The 19,811-nt window shown below is 47.8% G+C and overlaps 1 protein-coding gene across 1 annotated transcript in view; it reads left to right on the top strand.

The window, feature by feature from the left end:
* The first annotated feature begins 88 nt into the window (after positions 1-88).
* The window catches only part of LOC142912443 (dead end protein homolog 1-like), a 37,550-nt gene continuing 17,827 nt past the window's right edge, over positions 89-19,811 (top strand). Inside the window, exons 1-2 of the mRNA XM_076060642.1 lie at positions 89-1,649; positions 8,827-10,148. Coding sequence (XP_075916757.1) covers positions 1,599-1,649; positions 8,827-10,148 — 1,373 coding nt within the window. The 5' untranslated portion in view covers positions 89-1,598. The remainder of the gene's footprint in view (positions 1,650-8,826; positions 10,149-19,811) is intronic.

Raw genomic sequence — 19,811 nt, 5'->3', positions numbered from 1 at the left:
GGTGTCACCCTGTGATGTCAGCAGGTGTCACCCTGTGATGTCAGCAGGTGTCACCCTGTGATGTCAGCAGGTGTCACCCTGTCATGTCAGCAGGTGTCACCCTGTGATGTCAGCAGGTGTCACCCTGTCAGCAGGTGTCACCCTGTGATGTCAGCAGGTGTCACCCTGTCAGCAGGTGTCACCATGTTATGTCAGCAGGTGTCACCCTGTCAACAGGTGTCACCCTGTGATGTCAGCAGGTGTCACCCTGTCATGTCAGCAGGTGTTACCCTGTCATGTCAGCAGGTGTCACCCTGTCATTACACTTTAATGAAAACCGACAACAGAATCCTTGAAGAAAAAAAACTCATTCAGGTGTTTGTCGACGCCATTTCGTTTTTGAAAATGCACGGGAGAAAAATATGTTTTGTTCACGTCGCATTCTGATGTCAGAACATTTGATTGTTTATCAAATTGAAAAACCCTTGAACAACTTTGCTGCACACGGAGATGTCCGTGCACCGCCTCGTTTCCACGGCCTCTATCCCGGTGCCATTTGTATTTCAGTTCTGTTCCTTCACCTGAAGAAGGCTACTTGTGTTGTGGCCGAAACATCGTGATTTTTGTTGTTTTATCTTTTTACTTACGTGGTGACTTTACCGAATAGAACCAAAGAGTACACATACAGCTGTTAAGAGTTTGATGTTTTATTGATTTTCAGTTTAGGTGTGTTTTTTTTCCGGTAATGTTTCTGCTGTTAATGTTTCAGTGGAAATAAAGTCCTGAAAAGTCTCTCTCCACTCTCTCTCTCTCCACTCTCTCTCTCCACTCTCTCTCTCTCCACTCTCTACTCTCTCTCCACTCTCTCTCTCTCCACTCTGTCCACTCTCTCTCTCCACTCTCTCCACTCTCTCTCTCCACTCTCTCTCTCCACTCTCTCTCCACTCTCTCTCTCCACTCTCACTCTCTCCACTCTCTCTCTCCACTCTCTCTCTCCACTCTCTCTCTCCACTCTCTCGGCCGAGTCTCTGCCACTTGTGGTTCTGAGTGTCACACGCTTGGGATCCTTCTTGCCCTCCTCTGCGGTTCTGTGTGTGACCGACGACGTGTGTGGAGAGCTGAAGGGTAGCGGTTAGATCTACGCTGCACCACGATCCTGGCGACCCAAGTTCGATTCCCACTCACATCCAACATCGCTGACGATTATCTGAACCGGTCCCGGGCCTCCCCTAGGTCGACTCCGCCTCAAATGAGTACTTGGTGCGGTGTGTAGTAAACATTGCCACTAGGGAGACAAAGGCGGCCGGGCGTGGTGCTGGCCACCCACCCCCTCGTGTACCGTGCTGGCCTTATAGGAGCTCGCTAACAGCACTTGCCCCTACGGTCTGTTAAGGGTATACGGGGGATCTTTGTCTGTGCGCGGCACGGTGAGTGTGTGCAGTGAGTGTCTCTGCTGGGCGTATCAGAAGGCAACGAAAATAAGGACAACTTGGCAGTCACACAGACACAGTGACACACACGCAGAGACACAGACACACACGCAGAGACACAGGCGCCATTTTGAGAGTCGTGAGGTGCGGATTTGAATTTTTTTTATTTCGGAGCAGAAATTAACGACGATGACGACCCCCCAGGGGTGCGAGATCGCCTCTCGTGAGGGAAAACGTGAGGTAAAAAGTGGCCTCAAATGTCCAGCCCGTGATTCGCAGATAGTTTAAATATGCACTGTTGAATTTATGGACAGTGCTGGGTCTATGGGGCAGTGCTGAGGCTATGGCCATTGACAAAATACAAACGATTTAATTTGTGAATAATAATGTAGCCTGGTTATTAAGTATGGTGAGTGTACTGACAGTCTATAATGTAGACTGTAGTAATGGTTATTAACCTGAGTGAGTGTACTGACAGTCTATAATGTAGACTGTAGTAATGGTTATTAAGTATGGTGAGTGTACTGACAGTCTATAATGTAGACTGTAGTAATGGTTATTAAGTATGGTGAGTGTACTGACAGTCTATAATGTAGACTGTAGCCTGGTTATTAAGTATGGTGAGTGTACTGACAGTCTATAATGTAGACTGTAGTAATGGATATTAAGTATGGTGAGTGTACTGACAGTCTATAATGTAGACTGTAGTAATGGTTATTAAGTATGGTGAGTGTACTGACAATCTATAATGTAGACTGTAGTAATGGTTATTAAGTATGGTGAGTGTACTGACAGTCTATAATGTAGACTGTAGTAATGGTTATTAAGCTGAGTGAGTGTACTGACAGTCTATAATGTAGACTGTAGTAATGGTTATTAACCTGAGTGAGTGTACTGACAGTCTATAATGTAGACTGTAGTAATGGTTATTAAGTATGGTGAGTGTACTGACAGTCTATAATGTAGACTGTAGCCTGGTTATTAAGTATGGTTAGTGTACTGACAGTCTATAATGTAGACTGTAGTAATGGTTATTAACCTGAGTGAGTGTACTGACAGTCTATAATGTAGACTGTAGTAATGGTTATTAAGTATGGTGAGTGTACTGACAGTCTATAATGTAGACTGTAGCCTGGTTATTCAGCTGGGTGAGTGTACTGACAGTCTATAATGTAGACTGTAGCCTGGTTATTAAGTATGGTGAGTCTACTGACAGTCTATAGTGTAGACTGTAGTAATGGTTATTAAGTATGGTGAGTGTACTGACAGTCTATAGTGTAGACTGTAGTAATGGTTATTAAGTATGGTGAGTGTACTGGCAGTCCATAATGTAGACTGTAGTAAAGGTTATTAAGTATGGTGAGTTTACTGACAGTCTATAATGTAGACTGTAGCCTGCTTATTCAGCTGGGTGAGTGTACTGACAGTCTATAATGTAGACTGTAGCCTGGTTATTAAGTATGGTGAGTGTACTGACAGTCTATAATGTAGACTGTAGTAATGTTATTAAGCTGAATGAGTGTACTGACAGTCTATAATGTAGACTGTAGTAATGGTTATTAAGTATGGTGAGTGTACTGGCAGTCTATAATGTAGGCTGTAGTAATGGTTATTAAGTATGGTGAGTGTACTAACAGTCTATAATGTAGACTGTAGTAATGGTTATTAAGTATGGTGAGTGTACTGACAGTCTATAATGTTGACTGTAGCAATGGTTATTAAGCTGAGTGAGTGTACTGGCAGTCTATAATGTAGACTGTAGCGGTACGTAGCTAACCGTGCTAATTGTGTTTTGGTTGCATTTTGCACAATTATAATCGTACAATATGGCACCAATCTTTAGCACGAATGTTCAGTTTTATCCTGAACATTCAGCTCTGACACTTTCAGTGAATACCTGAAATGATTTCCATTGAGAATGTCAATCTCTTGACGCTTAAGGGGAAAATACCCCGGTGGGTTATGACCACGCGATGCCTCGCATTCACCAAGACAATGCAGTTAATGTGCTGGGGGAAAGTAAGCACATTAAGAGCAAATATCCTAAAAAAAATGTTTTGATAAAACTTGACCATAACGTACTCTTTGGCTTTTTCGGTGAAGTCACATAACGGCCAGCATGTTTTTTTTTCCCTCCAAATGTTTTTGTAATCTGTGCACATGACCTGATGAAACGAATAACCTTTTTTTAAAATAACCCACGTGACAGATCCAACTAATCTCTCTTAAACTATAAACTAGTTTTTCTATTTTATTGTACAAGGTAAGGCCCACTGAGCTATGTAGCTTTTTTTCACAAGCGACCTGGCCATCACGAATGAAAGCTCAACACAAAGTGACTTCATCGTGTGGAAATGTATCGCAGTTAAATATTTTAAATGCGTGACGTTAATTCTAAATCTGGAGGGGGGAAACCGGAGGAACCAGAAATAAATCCATGCAACCACGAGGCAGAGACACGCACACTCCAAATATACTACCAGCAGCTCCACTATCAACAACAACAACTGCAGTTCGCCACTAAGTGGCGGTAACATCACCACGACGCTTGTGCCAGGCGATGTGCACCTTGAGGCCACGTGAATTGTCGAACGCCCGCTGGCAGGAGGTCACGGGGCAGACCCAGATGCGACAGGTCGACTGACTGAGACGACTGGCTGATGCACCACCTGTGCCCCCTACTGTGCCAACTTGCTGTCCTCAACGGATGGCACCTCAGCCAGCCACTCACAGGGGTGACTTCTTCCAATATTTGAGGCACCGCAGCCTCAGCAGGGTCATCCTCACTTTGTGCCACGATGTTTTCCTGGCTGAGGGATTTTCCCTCCCCCAGGACCTCACAGAAATGCTCAGCAAATCTGCGAACCTGTTCCTGGGGGTCGGAGATTGGATCACCGTTTTTTCCCCTAATGATGGTAATGGGTGTGGCGCTGCAGGTTACTTTTTTGATGGAGTTAAATAGAGATTTGTGATCACGGGCCACTGAGGCAGACTCCATCTCCTCAGCAACCCGCGACCACCACCCATCCTTGCAGTGCCTCACGGCTCTCCGAACCTCCGAGCGAAGGCTGCGGTAAGCCTCCTCATTCTCTGACGTGGGATTCTGTAGCCGATGACAGTGGGCCTGTCGCTTTTTCTCAACCATCCTGAACACCTCCTCTGTCAGCCAGGGTCTCTGGGGAGGTCTGGACCGCGTTCCCAAAGCAGCCATTGCAGCTGCATGAGTCACAGTCCTAAACCTCGCCCATTTACCCTCGACATCAGGAGGAGTCGGGGACGATGCCAATCCCAGCCGCAAGCGATGATGAAATTCTCGCTTGCAACTTTCATCAGATAACTGAGACCAGGCCACTTTATGTTGGAATGGGGTCCTGGGTGTACACCCACCACCGGAGTGGAAGAATGGCAGGCGCATCTTACAGATGACTAGTCGATGGTCAGAGGGCAGATCAGCTCCACGGTAGGTCCTGGTGTCAAGGACATGGGCTCGCATTCGCTGGTCCGTCACTATGTAGTCCAGCAGATGTTCTTGCTTGGACCCGGCATGCATCCATGATGTTGTGTGGATGCGCCGATGCCGGAACAGCGTGTTGGTAATTACAAGCCCATGGGCTGCACAAAAATCTAGCAGCCTCCTACCGTTGTTATTGAGCTGATCTGGCCCATGCCCTCCAATCACTCCAGACCAGGTGCCAGTATCATGACCAACTCGGGCATTGAAGTCACCCAACATGATGACTCTATCCCGAGGGGCCACTTTAGCCAGCACCTGTGACAGGAGGTCATAGAAGGCATCTGACTCATCGGCTTTGCCTGCATCCCTCCACGGATGTTCATCTTCGGTGGGGGCATAAGTAACCACGACCACCATTCCTCGCCTCCGGTTGATGGGAAGGCGAGCCCAAAGTAGCCTGGGGCTTACAGCTTCCCACACCTCACCGCCACGCTCCCACGCCCCCTTCATTCTTTTGTTCAAAAGAAGACCCACACCCTGTTGTTTGGCATTCTGCTGCCCCGAGTAGAGGACTGTCCACCCCTCATGGTGGCAGGAGCCAGAGCCGGTCCACCGGACCTCCTGAATGCCACATAGATCCAGGCGGTACCGGTTTAGCTCCCGACAGAGGAGTGGCAGCCTCTCCTCTGCAGTGAGCATTCGAACATTCCACGTGGCCACCCGTAGTGGCTTTTCGTTGTTTCTGGAGTAGCCCCGAGGGTAGGTATTCAATCTCTTGGCTCCGCCAATTGGGGTTTGGCCAGGAGACGTCATAGACGCCTGGCCCCCCGGGGCCTCCGGCACAAGCTTATTAGTTACATATTTCAGTTTAATTCGTGGTTTCGTGGTAATTAATTGAAGGTGGAGGGGTTACCAGCCCCTCGCACCCGTTCAGAGCCCCCGTTTAGCCCCTGTGGTGGACACATATGCCATGAGGGGAGGAGCCAATCAAAATTGGATCTCCCCCCACAGCACTGTCCACGACAGAGTTGCCCGTCCGGCACCGCGAGGAGGTAGGGGGTTGTTTTGCCGGACACACACTGACACACACACTGACACACCATGATACACACACTGACTGGAGGAGGTGGAGCGTGGTCAACACATCTACGCCTGAAACATTTTAGAAAGAAGCGGAGAATACGGAACAACCCACCTGTTGTCCATTTCGATTTCCGTGTTGCCTCTAATCCTCAGTCTTGCTGTGTATCCACCGTCTGCTGGAGCTCACCTTCTATAGCGAAGATATCCATCATCTCCAGTTTGTGTGTCTTTAATAAATTGTCTCGGATATTTCTTGCTGCTCTCTATGTCCTTCATTCATGCTGCTGCATTGACATTAAGGTTTCCGCATGGTCCATGAATCATATTTGCGGTCACTACTGCAAACAGATTTTGGGTCTTCCTCTGGATTTGGAAACTCGGCAGATATAACATCGATTTGGATTGGATGATTTTTTTCTTTCAGCCAGATTAAAATCTGAGCGTGGGGAAGTCATCTACATCATTAGACCACCTTTGGCGGTACCAAAATTAAGAACGGAAATGGTTTCAAACATCTTTCCTATGGTTACTAAGCCAGAATCTATCTTCTCGGTTGAAATTGTCTCTGTGCTTGTATATGTGAATGGCCTCATGAACAAATCTCTCATGGTAGCCGGTTGGTTTGCAAAGAACCTCCGTCTTGGAGAAGTCAATGTCATGTGAGCCCACTGAATTATAACAGTGATCTGCCACGGCAGAGGAGTTCGTTCTACCGTGTTTCAAGTCTGCTTTATGTTCGCGGATGCGGTCCGAGATATGTCGTTTGGTTTCTCCAATGTAGCTACTACCACAGAGGCACTTTAGTTTGTAAACGCCCGGGTACTGTATGTCTGGAACAGCATCTTTTACAGATGGAATCAGATCACGTATTTTATGTACTGTGTTGCATCGGACCTGGATCTTGTGTTTATTCAGGATTTTGGAGATCTTTTTAGTGACCCCTGCAATGTAGGATAAGGTGATGGTTTTGAGTGGATCCACAAGAGGATCCTTCATGACTGGAGTGATGGCTTTGCGGATTGTGTAGTCGGAGTAACCATTAGCCCTGAGAGGCTGAGAGCCTGGTGTACGTGCTAAAGTTGAGGGTAAGAATCCACCCATTTTTTCGCCATATAGCATTGTGATATATAACGACTTATTGTTGGTAGCTTAGCTGATTGGAGAATATATAGAGTTTATTGATAACATTGAGGTAATTTATATTTTAGTTTTTTATTGGTTCACTATATAGTATTCATTATATAGTGTAGTGTATACCCAGTTACTGTGAATAGCTCAGATGTGTAGGCTTTGACTTCAAGATAGCCATTTCTGTGACCAGTAACAAGCTGATCACTCAGCTATTTCAATGCTAAATTCTCCTAGTTATTTCAATGCTAAATTCTCCTGTTTGATTTGTAATAGGTGCCTCTGTGAATGTGTATGCTGACTTTAACATAGCCATTTCTGTGACCAGTCACAAGCTAATCACTCAGCCGTTTCAATGCTAAATTCCAAGCTAATTCCTTTGTCAAGGCGCTTTGTTTCTTCTCACACAGCTTAAAGGTTGCGATCTGAGCTTGGCTTTGTTCGCTCCAGCGCTGTCCTCCAGACAGTCTCGTCCCTTCACCTGATGAAGGCCGCTTGTGTTGTGGCCGAAACGTCGTGAGGATTTTTTGTGTTATTTTATTTTATCAATTTATTATTTTATTCTCATTCTACGTGACTTTACCGAAAGAACCAAAGAAGATATCCTGGATCGTTTTGGTGAACGCTACAACAACAATACTCATTTCTATACAACGTCTGCCTCACGTGATTACTCTGTGTGGTTCATAAGGTGGGGCGTGTGCTGCTTTGATGATGGCAATTCAACACCCGACCCACCACCCTCCCCAACAACTCGCTCCAACCATTCTGCGGTCATGATTTGGGACTGTGATTCCATTTGCAAGTAAACTCACATTTCAACAATGAGGGTTTGAAAGCATTAAGCATTAGCTCTGTCTGCATGTCTGCTCTGTTGTAAAGATGATCCAATATGAACACAATTGTAGTACAACAGCTCACGTTGCTATTAGGGACCTAACAATGTTGAAAACTGGCCAAAATTGATTAAACGGCCCACTCATGGTCCAGAGCAGAACTCGGTACCACCTAAGGTAGCAAAACTTCAGTCGTACCCATTTATTTGGATGGAAAATGAAAGTAAATTACTTGATAGTCTCACTCATTGCATTTGTTTATCACTGGCCACATAGAGAAATTGAAACTGCTCAATGTAGGCCACCTCACGTGGTACCGACAAAGGAGACATCTCATGGGCTATGAAAAAATAAGAATAGGTTGTATCCTTTCTGGCAATAAAACAGATCTTAAGATTCATTGAAGAAGGTTTCTGTTTGGTGTTTGAACATTTAAACACCCGTTTTATTGCCAAAAAAGGATCAAATCTATTCTTATTTTGTCATACTTTGATACCGGCAAAACGGTCTCATTTTGAAGCGTCTCATGGACTATTGGATGGGGAGAAAAAAACCGGCGCTAAAAGTCAGCGCCGACCTCTCCTGTCGTGCCCAGTGACGTCATCACGGGCGAAGTTCACCGCGCGAAGTCAAACGCCGCCTCGTGAGCGCCGCTCGAAACGCAAAATCATTGCTCGGTGAACATTTCCGAGGACAAACAAATGCATGCCGGGAACCGTGTGAGTTTGTGTTTCTTGTTTCCTCTGCACAATGTGGGGGAGGGCTTCATCCAGCAGTGGATTGACAAAAGCGCTATATGCATACTGCACAGGCTACGCTAACGTCACATTTAGGCCCATGGACCGAACAAACGCGGCTCTCTTTCTCCATCCGTCTCCACTCTCTCTCTCTTCCTCTCTCCACTGCTGGCCTGTAGGTTTGGGCCGAGCGAGTTCCTGCCGGGGATTTGGCTCTTCAGGAGCTGATTCCCCCCGTGGCTTTGTCGGCACGAGGCGACTGCGCGGAGTGTCAAGGGCTCCACCGGGCCCCAAGGCGCCGCCCCGGCACCACCGTAGTAGCCAAACCATCGGCGCTCGGCATGGCCTGTATGAAGGTCCTGCTGGACCGCATGTTGCGCACGGGGTACAACATCGTCCAGGAGAACGGACAGAGGAAGATCGGACCACCGCCCGACTGGCAGGGGCCCCCTCCCGCCCGTGGCTACGAGGTGTTTCTGGGGAGGATCCCGCGCAACCTCTACGAGGATGAGCTGGTGCCCGTGCTGGAGACGGTGGGGAAGCTCTACCAGCTCCGCCTCATGATGGAGATTAGCGGAGAGAACCGCGGCTATGCGTTCGCTACCTACGCGACGCTCGCCGAAGCCACGGATGCCGTCAAGAAACTCAACAAATTAGAGATCCGTCCCGGACACCGCATTGGAGTCCACTTTAGCATGGACAATCGCCGCCTCTTCATTGGGGGGCTGCCAGAGGACAAGAAGCGAGCGGAGGTGATGATGGCGATGAGCGGTGCCACGGAGGGCGTGGTGGACGTCAAGATGAGCGTCTGTCGCTGGGACAAAACTCTCAACCAAGGCTACGCGTTCATCGAGTACGGGAGCCATCGCGCGGCCGCCATGGCCAGGAAGAAACTCCTTCGAATCACCTTGCAGCTATGGGGCCGGACCATCAAGGTGGACTGGGCCATCTCGGAGCGGGTGGCTGCGGCCGCGGCGGTGGAGATGGAGGCGGCCGTGCCAGACCTGCTGCAGCCGGAGTGCACGGGCACCGGCAAAGCCACACAAAGCCAATTTGGGGGCTGGGGGGCACGCATGCAGCTGTGGTGGGTACCTCTCCACCTGCGGCCCATGCCCATTGCTCTCAAGGCGCTGCCGGAGGCGGCCATGCTGTCGTGGGAGGTGCGGCTGCGGATGCTGTGCCAGACCGCCGGCGTCAGCTACCCAATCTTCGAGCTGCACGCTTACTCGGAGCCCGGGATACCCGTGGGTCTCCTCTATAAGATGTCGATTCCTGGGGTGGGAGGAGGCGCCGGCATCTTCCCCGAATTTCTGAGCTCCAGCGAGGAGGGAGCACGGGAAGTGGCGTGTCAGCTCGCCTACAACATCCTCAGCAATGCGAATCCCCCGCCTCCGGCCACGCCCTCTCGTGGAACCTTGGAGCAGGTTACACGAGAGGGCGTGGCCAGAGGCGTGGCTAGGCCCCGCCTCCGGCCACGCTCTCTCGTGGAACCTTGGAGCAGGTTACACGAGAGGGCGTGGCCAGAGGCGTGGCTAGGCCCCGCCTCCGGCCACGCCCTCTCGTGGAACCTTTCGAGCAGGTTACCGGAGTAACTCGGCTAGCCCCACCTGTTGCCTTTGCCCCAGATGCGCCTCCTTCCCTGATTGGTTGTTACCTCTGTGGCCGTACCTGTTAAGCCCTTGCCAGGCCAGCAGGTGTCACCCTGTCATGTCAGCAGGTGTCACCCTGTCATGTCAGCAGGTGTCACCCTGTGATGTCAGCAGGTGTCACCCTGTGATGTCAGCAGGTGTCACCCTGTCATGTCAGCAGGTGTCACCCTGTGATGTCAGCAGGTGTCACCCTGTGATGTCAGCAGGTGTCACCCTGTGATGTCAGCAGGTGTCACCCTGTCATGTCAGCAGGTGTCACCCTGTGATGTCAGCAGATGTCACCCTGTGATGTCAGCAGGTGTCACCCTGTCATTACACTTTAATGAAAACTGACAACAGAATCCTTGAAGAAAAAACTAATTCAGGTGTTTGACATGTCGACGCCATTTCGTTTTGAAAATGTAGCAGAGAAAAATACATATTGTTCACATCGCATTCTGTTTTGTCAATGATCTCTGTAACGTGTGACTGCTCTGCAAGCCATGCATTAACCCCTTTCTGTCTCAATTTAATTCCCAGCATGCAATTCTCCAAGCCTCAGATTTTATAAAATCTTTCGCGCAACTTTAATCCTAGTAAATATATTTTTTTCTTTTAAAACACAAGCATTATATTTAGTCTATTGCATGGCTAAAGTATTCTAAGTAAAAATATAAATTGTATTAAACCAATGTTAGATCATCGCTATGATAAATATATTTCTACCCTACAATATACAAATCTACATTGTGCTAATGTTTCAATTCTACTTTTATTAACTTACAAATATATATAGTCTAGGACACATTTTCAAAGGAATATTTTCATGTACCCAGACAATATTTGCACGTGCCCACATAAAAAACTTGCAGCCTGCATACGTAGCTACGACAACAGAATCCTTGAAAAAACTAATTCAGGTGTTTGACATGTCAATGCCATTTCGTTTTGAAAATGTAGGGGAGAAAAATATATATTGTTCACATCGCATTCTGATGTCAAAACATTTGATTCTTTATAAAATTGAAAAATCCTTGAACAACTTTGCTGCACATGGAGATGTCCGTGCACCGCCTCGTTTCCACAGCCTCTATCTCGGTGCCATTTGTATTTCATGCACATACCGCTGTTAAGAGTTTGATGTTTGATTGATTTTCAATTTTGGTGTTTTTTTGCTGTAATGTTTTTTTGTTACTTTTTTAGTGGAAATAAAGTCCTGAAAAGTCTCTTCCTCTCTCTCTCCACTCTCTCGGCCGAGTCTCTGCCACTTTTGGTTCTGAGTGTCGCATGCTTGGGATCCTTCTTTCCCTCCTCTGTGGATTTAATTTGATTTGCTGATTTACACGTCAACATATTTCAGACTTTTTCCTAATCATTACCAACGTTTCCATGGCCATGCACTTTAGAGTAACTTATTACCTTTTACCACAGCATCATAATATAATTTTCCCGGATCATCGCCTTCATAGATTTGATCAATCATCAATGGTTTACTCGTTCGTTTTTGTATTTACTTATGCCACCGTCTTTCCCCGTGGGACCATGTGGTGTGAAGTTGTGTCGCACATAAACAAAATCTGTTCACATCACGATTTTCCATACTCGACTGTCAGTTGCCATCCCCGGGGCGATGTGCACATTTGTCGACTCGGCGAATCGATTTGATTTCGGGGCCCCGTTGGGTCGCCCCTTTTGTGTTTTTGCGTGAGCCGGATTTCAACGCAATTCCTGATCCGTTGTGGTGCCACGGTCTCGGAGCAACTCTGTCATCGCCTCGACTCCCCCGTGGCCCCCCACACCGAGCACGCACCTGCAGCGCGCACACGTAGCGTCCTGGCGGGGGATTGCCCGTCACGACGGGTTTTCATCCGAAGGGTCTCTGGGATGAAAGTCCCGCGGTTTCCCGGTGCCAGGAGAATGGCCGACCCTCGCGGAGCGAGTCACATTGCGGCGCCCCTGAGTTGGCTTCAAATTGTTTGGGCGCGCGAAGGTTCGCCGGGTCGGCGGCGACGAGTCGCGCGCGACGCTCCCCGCCTTCTCGAGCCGCTCGCGGCATCCGTGCGACGCCGGTGAGCGCCGCTACGAGGCGGTGATAGGCAAAGTTCCCTTTCGTCTTCGTCCCTCCGACTCTCACGGCGTCCGCGAGACGCCGTGAGCACGGCCGCGAGGTACGTGATGGGGCCTGCGAGCATTTGCGGACTTGGGTAGCGGTAGGCCTAGGCTCCGCTCGTAGAATATTCCCTCCGGGCGGTGCGGGGTTTGCGCCACGAATAAAAGTTAGCAGAGAGCATCGGTGTGGTGCGTGTGTGATTCCCGTGCGGAGCGGCTGCGTGGGCGGATGCGCGGCGAGAGCGAGGGCGGAGCCGCGGCCGGAGCTCGCGCGTTGAGATCATCGCCCGTCGGCGTGGACGCGAGTGGGCCGCCGCGTGCTGCGTCAGCGTCAGCCGTAGTGGGCGCGCGGCGTGCACGGACGCGCGTTGAGATAATCGCCCGCAGGTGCGAGACCGTTCGGGCCCCGTGTTAACGACGGCTGCGGTGCCCGCGGATGCTCGTGGAGGTAATCGCTCGCCGGTGTAGGCGCTAGCGTGCCGCTGTCCGCTGCGTTAGCGATAGCCGCGGTGCGCGCGGGGGTGCGTGGGTTTACTCCGTGCGGCCGTGAGCCAGCAGCACGAGTCTGTCCCTCGGAGAGGGCGCTGGCGCGGGGGGCCCCGATCGCTCGGTCGGCGGGGGCCCGGCGGGAGCCGACCGACGCGGTGGAGGAGGCGGCGGAAGGGGCGGACGTCGCGCCCCACCTGCCCAGCGAGGGCGGTGGGGTGGACGTCGGCCCCCACACCGCCATGGCCCTGTACACGTTAAAGTATTGAGCACAAACTCAAGGAGCAGGGAAAATGGTAATGTCGCTTGGATTTAATTTTAATATCATTGCAACTGTATAGTTTTGATATGTTTTATTGAAAAACATTCACGTGCATTGGCATGTCCCTCTGTCTCAAACATTAATAATGTATCATCTGCAAATGTCCTTTAGCAATGCAAATGTTTGTTCAACATTGGTATGCAGCTTGAAGAATGATGGAGTCTTATAACTGAAGACACTTTGGATTTTCAATCAAAATTTACAAATAATCCACTCTACCATAAACATGCTACATTCCAGCTAAAGTATAGTAGTATATTACTGTAAAGTAGTATGGTGTATAGCACAGATATTTTGTACAAACCCAGTGAGATGGGAGTGCTGCTTTGATGCATTACGCTTGGATCCGATCTCATGGGTTCAATTCAGGCTAACCCCTAAGGGTACAATTTTATTTTTACAGTTTCAATCGGACCAAGTACCTGGGGAGGTTTATTCCAAGTCAACATGGCTTAAAATCTGCCATGCTGAAATAAAATAGCTGGACGTTATTGCTTCTGACGTGAGTGCAGGACTCGCTATCCATGCCAAGGTGCGGAGGCTCATTTGGGCGACCAAAGGAATTCCGAATGCATGTTACAATAACGTTAATTTCAGATGACTGGATTCATTGGTAGAGTGCTCCAACTTGGGCAGAGATATCTGGCTGGAAAGTGATGTGGTTAAAACGTTTGTTTCGCAGTTTTAAAGGTTGCAATTTCAAGATACAGTTTGGGCATCAGAGCTCAATAAATTGAGTACTACTCTGTGTGAGGTTAACAGGAGTCATCCAATGGAGAGACTGGGCCATGCCATATAAATGTGGAATTTATATCAGTTGACAGGTCAAACGTACTCTTTGTCCTTTTTGGTCACTTTATTATTATAGGCTAGTGGTGTTTGTGTTTTAATCACAGAGATGGGGGGGGGGGGGCATTGCACCTCGCTACACCCATCCACTGCTGACGGTAGAGGTTGTGTCTCTGTGTACACACAGACACAGTGTAAACACACACAGTGTACACACACACACATTGTACACACACACAGTGTAAACACACACAGTGTACACACACACAGATTGTACACACACAGAGTGTACACACACAGTGTACACACACACAGTGTACACACATACACACAGTGTACACACACACAGTGTACACACACAAAACAAAAAAAACAAAGATCCCCCATATAGCCTTAACAGACTGTAGTGGCAAGTGCTGTTAGCGAGCACCTATGAAGGCCGGAACGGTACACGAGGGGGTGGGTGGCCAGCACCACGCCCGACCGCCTTTGTCTCCCTAGTGGCAATGTTTACACACCGCACCAGGTACTCATTTGAGGCTGAGTTGACCTAGGGGAGGCCTGGGACCGGTTCAGATAATCGTCACTGGTGTTGGCCGTGAGCGGGAATCGAACCCGGGTCGCCAGGTGCATAGCGCAGCGTAGCGCTAACCGGTACACTACCGCTCCCGTACACACACACAGTGTAAACACACACAGTGTACACAGACACAGTGTACATACACACAGTGTACACAAACACACTGTACACACACACAGTGTACACAGACACAGTGTACACACACACAGTGTACACACAGTGTAAACACACACAGAGTAAACACAGTGTAAACACACATAGTGTACACACACAGAGTGTACACACACAGTGTACACACACACACATTGTGTACACACACACACAGTGCACACACACATTGTGTACACACACATTATGTACACACATTGTGTACACACACAGTGTACACACACACAGTGTACACACTGTGCACACACAGTGTACACACACAGTGTACACACACATACAGTGTACACACAGTGTACACACACACACACAGTGTACACACACAGTGTACACACACTGTGTACACACACACAGTGTACACACACACAGTGCACACACACAGTGTATACAAAATAATGTCCACGTTGTTGTTGTAGCTGAGCCCACGCACCCAAGGGAGGGAGCAATGAAAATGAATCTTAATCAACTTAAACTCCAATCCCGCTCTGTGACGTCACCTCTCAGCATTACCTCATCGGCATGAAACGCCAGGGGGAGGTGTACCTCGCTAGTGACGTCATGTCACCAAGGTATTACACCGCGCTCTTGAGCGTGACGTCACCTCCGCTTGTGTCACTGCCGATTGCGTTCCAGTGCCAATCCTTATTTGGGCAAAGCTACGCCCAGTGATAGCAACTGATTAACATAATTTATTCGTTAAAGCCGACGAGTTCATTGCCCACGACACATGGGACGAGGCACATTAACATGATTTATTCTCTATTTAGTTACGGAGCTGCTCATTGTGGGAGGAGCGTGTATCGTTCCCCGGAATCGACGTCATGTCACCTGCTGCCGCGTGACGTCACGAGGTAACACTGCACTGAAATCCGAGGTGAGAACTTCTCATTGCGATTGTGGTTGTTGTGGTGGTGGTGGTTGTGGTGGTTGTTGTTTACCAAGGTAGAGCCTCGTTCTCTCCCTTGTAGGGATGTCAGTTGAGTAGCAGCGAGCATGGGAATCGATGTCCAGGTTGGAACTTTACAACGCGGGGCCTAGCCACGCGGGGCCTTGCCTCCTGCCCTCGCCTGATTGCATTCACTTTAATTATCTCGCTTAAGTTTAATTTGTCTTCACCCGGCTCGCCACTTTGTAACTTTTTTATTGTAAATATTCACGCAGTTTTTATTTTTTTCACCAGGCCAAGCCCGCTTGAGCTGCTATACCGCTCTTGTTATCAGAAGCGACCTGCCCACAACAACAATAACAACAACAAGGTGGGACTTGATAATTGTTTTTTTACCCTTTTATCTGACAACAAAACTGACACCTTCTTTACAAGGAGTCATGTTTACATTGACCACAATACCTGCGGTCGGAACGCAAACACACAACAACAACTCTGATAATGTATGTGGCACTGTCCTTGAAATTGATTGGTCCACACCCGAGACAACTTTCTTTTTGGCGTCTTCTGGTCCAACACCAACATGAGACGAGGCTCTAAAGAAAGTTGTCTCGGGTGTGGACCAATCAATTTCAAGGACAGTGCCACATACATTATCAGAGTTGTTGTTTTTTGTTTGCGTTCTGACCGCAGGTATTGTGGTCAATGTAAACATGACTCCTTGTAAAAAAGGTGTCAGTTTTGTTGCCAGATAAAAGGGTAAAAAAACAATTAGCATTTTGTTACTGGCAAATGAGGTTTCCAATGGTGTAGGGTGGGGCTTGACAACAGCGTGGTGGTGTTCACTCTAGACGCCTTGGCGGTGTTCACTCTAGACACGTGGCGGTGTTCACTCTAGACGCGTGGCGGTGTTCACTCTAGACACGTGGAGGTGTTCATTCTCTACATGTAGAGGGGAGACCGGGGGATCGGGAAGGAAATCCACACGACCACGGGGAGAGAGAGAGAGAAACGCAGCCTCGGCTGTGTTGATTGATCCTCAATTAACTACTTGGTGGAATGAGGAAGCATTAATACTGAGCAGGTGAAGGTGGCCAGGCGTGGGTCTGGACACACCACCACCTGTGAACCATGCCAGTGTGTGACAGTGGTGGAGCCAGTGGGGGTGGAGAGGCACGTGCCCCCCCAACGATCCGATAGAAATCCCTAATTTTGATAGGATCATTGGGGTTTATTAGTAATGAGCTTCACTACCCAGCTTCGCCCGGGACTTGGATACTTGTATTTGGTTAACTTCGCATTCCCTTCTATTTCACTGAAAAACCCTGGAAAAAAATGATGCTTGCAAGAAAGAAAAAAGCCGAAACAAATCAATTTTAGATGTAAAGCTTTCGTGACTGCTAGGATCCATACTCTTTGGTTCTATTGGGTAAAGTCACGTAGGTGAAAATAAAATAACAAAAAATCACGACGTTTCGGCCACAACACAAGCGGCCTTCATCAGGTGAAGGGACGAGACTGTCTGGAGGACAGCGCTGGAGTGGGAGAAGCCACGCTTAGATCACGACCTTTAAGCTGTGTGAGAAGAAAAACACAAAGCACCTTGACAAAGGAATTAGCATTGAAATGGCTCATTGAAATAGCTAAGTTAAAGTATACACATCCGCAGAGGTACCGCTTGACAAAGGAATTACCATAGAATTTAGCATTGAAATAGCTGAGTGATTAGCTTGTAACTGGTCACAGAAATAGCTATGTTCACCGAGGCACCTAGTACTCATCAAACAGGAGAATTTAGCGAAACACAACCACGCTCAGACAGCGGACCTTTAAACTGTGTGCGAGCAAACAAGGTGTTCTGACAAAGAAATTTGCATAAAAATTAGCATTTGATTGGCGGATTTTAGGAAAGAGGTGGTGTACGTGCCGTTTGGCGCGGGGGGGAAGGGGGGGAAGGGGAGTTTACCTATTGATGGTGTGAAAAGGGAATTTATAAGAGCTGCGAAAGTTTGGGGTACCACTACTTGAAAAATATACTGTACCATTGAAATTAGTTTAATGTTTAGTTCGGTTTAGCACATCTTTCCAATGGTTGCTTAATTTGAAACCATCCTCTCGGTTGAAATTGTGTCTGTGTTTGTAGATCTGAATTGCTTCATGAACAAATCTCTGATAAAAGCCCGTGGGTTTGCAAAGAACCTTGGTATCGGGGAAAATTATATCGTGATCCCCCACAGCGTTGTAACAGTGATCAGCCATGGCAGAAGAATTCGTTTTGCCGTGTTTCAAATCTGATTTGTGCTCGCGAATTCGGTCAGAGACATGTCGCTTTGTCTCACCGATATAGCAATCACCACAGGTACAATTGAATTTGTAAACCCTGGGGTACTGTAATTCAGGAATGACATCCTTCACGGATGGGATCAGATCACGAATTTTGTGTACTGTATTGAACCGGACCTGGAGCTTGTGTTTGTTTAGAATTTTGGAAATCTTTTTAGTAACGCCTGCTATATATGGAAGTGTGATGGTTTTGACCGGAGTATCAAGTGGTTGTTTCTGTATGGAGGGAGAGACAGCTTGGCGGATGGTATGGTCACAGTAACCATTCCTTTTGAGGGCCAGGTGTACATGTTTTAATTCACTGGTCAGGTGGTGTTGGTCCGAAATGTAATGAGCCCTATGGTATAAAGTTTTGATGAGAGAATTATTTTGGGCTGGGTGGTGGTGGAAATCAGGTTTCAAGTAGGAATCTGTGTGGGTGGGTTTCCTGTAGACAGAATGCCCCAATGAGCCATCAGGTCTCCTCTCAAACAGAACATCTAAGAATGGTAGCTAGCCATCTTTCTCCACTTCCATGGTGAATTTTTATGGCGGGATGTCTGGAATTGATGTGGTGTAGGAAAAGGTTCAGAGCTGGGAGGCCATGTGGCCAAATGACGAAAGTATCATCCACATATCTCTTCCACAGGGAAGGTCTGAGGGTGGAAGTCTGGATGGCGTCTGATTCAAATTTCTCCGTGAAAATATTGGCTCTCACTGGTGATAAGGGGGATCCCATGGGGGTACCCTCATTTTGTTTGTAGAAGGAGCCATTCCAAGTAAAGTAGGTATTGTTGAGGCAGTGCCTAACCAGTGCAGGTGTGTCGGGGTCTAGTCCATGTTGGACCAAATTTTCAATTATTTAAATGGTATCAGGTACTGGGACCTTGGTGAACAAAGAGACCACATCGAAGCTGACAAGGATATCGTCAGGGGACAGTACAACGTCTTTGACCATAGAGACCAATTGGGCTGAGTTAAGTACTGCTGAGGCGGTCTTGCCAGTGAAAGGCAGCAAGGCATCTGACAGAAAACGGGCTAGTCTGTAGGTAGGGGAGTTGATCGTGGATACGATGGGTCAAAGTGGGGTGCCTTCTTTATGAATCTTGGGAAGACCATAGAATCTAGGGGGTCTTGCAGCAGAAGGTTTTAGGGAGGGACGTTTAGTTGGGTCGATTAGGGAGGTCAAAATTGTGATGATCTTGTTGGTTTTTATCGCTAGGCTATTAGTAGGGTCATTTTTTATTTTTGAGTAACTTCCATCGTTGAGTAGATTCTGGATTTTGTTGTTGTATGAATCTTTATCCATAATAACAGTAGCGTTGCCTTTATCGGCTGAGAGGATGACTATATCACTTCTGTTTTTTAAATTCGCGAGTTCAGAGCGTTCATTTTTGCTGATGTTACTAATGGGTTTCTTATCATTCTTAAGAATAGTGGCTATTTCAGCTCTCGCAACGTCTGCTTGGATGTGTCCTACGCCTTTGAGGGCTACATCGACCTGAGAGATGATATCATCTATTGGTATGTGTTTTGGGGTGACAGCAAAATTTAGTCCCCTAGCCAGTACTGTTTTCAGATTGTCCAAAATCGGGGTGCTACTCTGATTAATGACGATTTTGTTAACATCTAGTTTTGTTATATGTGGAACTGGGTTCTTCTTTGATAGGTGGTTGAATTTAGAAATCAGGTTAGCTTTACATTTGACTGACAGTGACTCAGCAGAAGAAGCAGTCATGTTGTCTACGTGATCCCAATCAGAAGGTGACATTTTTTGTGTTAACATTAAATGGGCTTGTAGGAGAGTCCTGTCTAAAGTATCGAGTTCAAATCGGAGTAGCCTTATCCTCTCTGAGATTGAAGATACGCTGGCCTTA

Source organism: Petromyzon marinus, unplaced genomic scaffold (genome assembly GCF_048934315.1).
Source record: "Petromyzon marinus isolate PM22_M1 ecotype Great Lakes invasive population unplaced genomic scaffold, UKy_Petmar_22M1.pri1.0 PM_G_Scaffold_20, whole genome shotgun sequence".
Lineage (NCBI taxonomy): Eukaryota > Metazoa > Chordata > Hyperoartia > Petromyzontiformes > Petromyzontidae > Petromyzon > Petromyzon marinus.
Note: the sequence above shows the minus strand (reverse complement) of the source record. Positions and strands in the feature narration are given on the sequence as shown.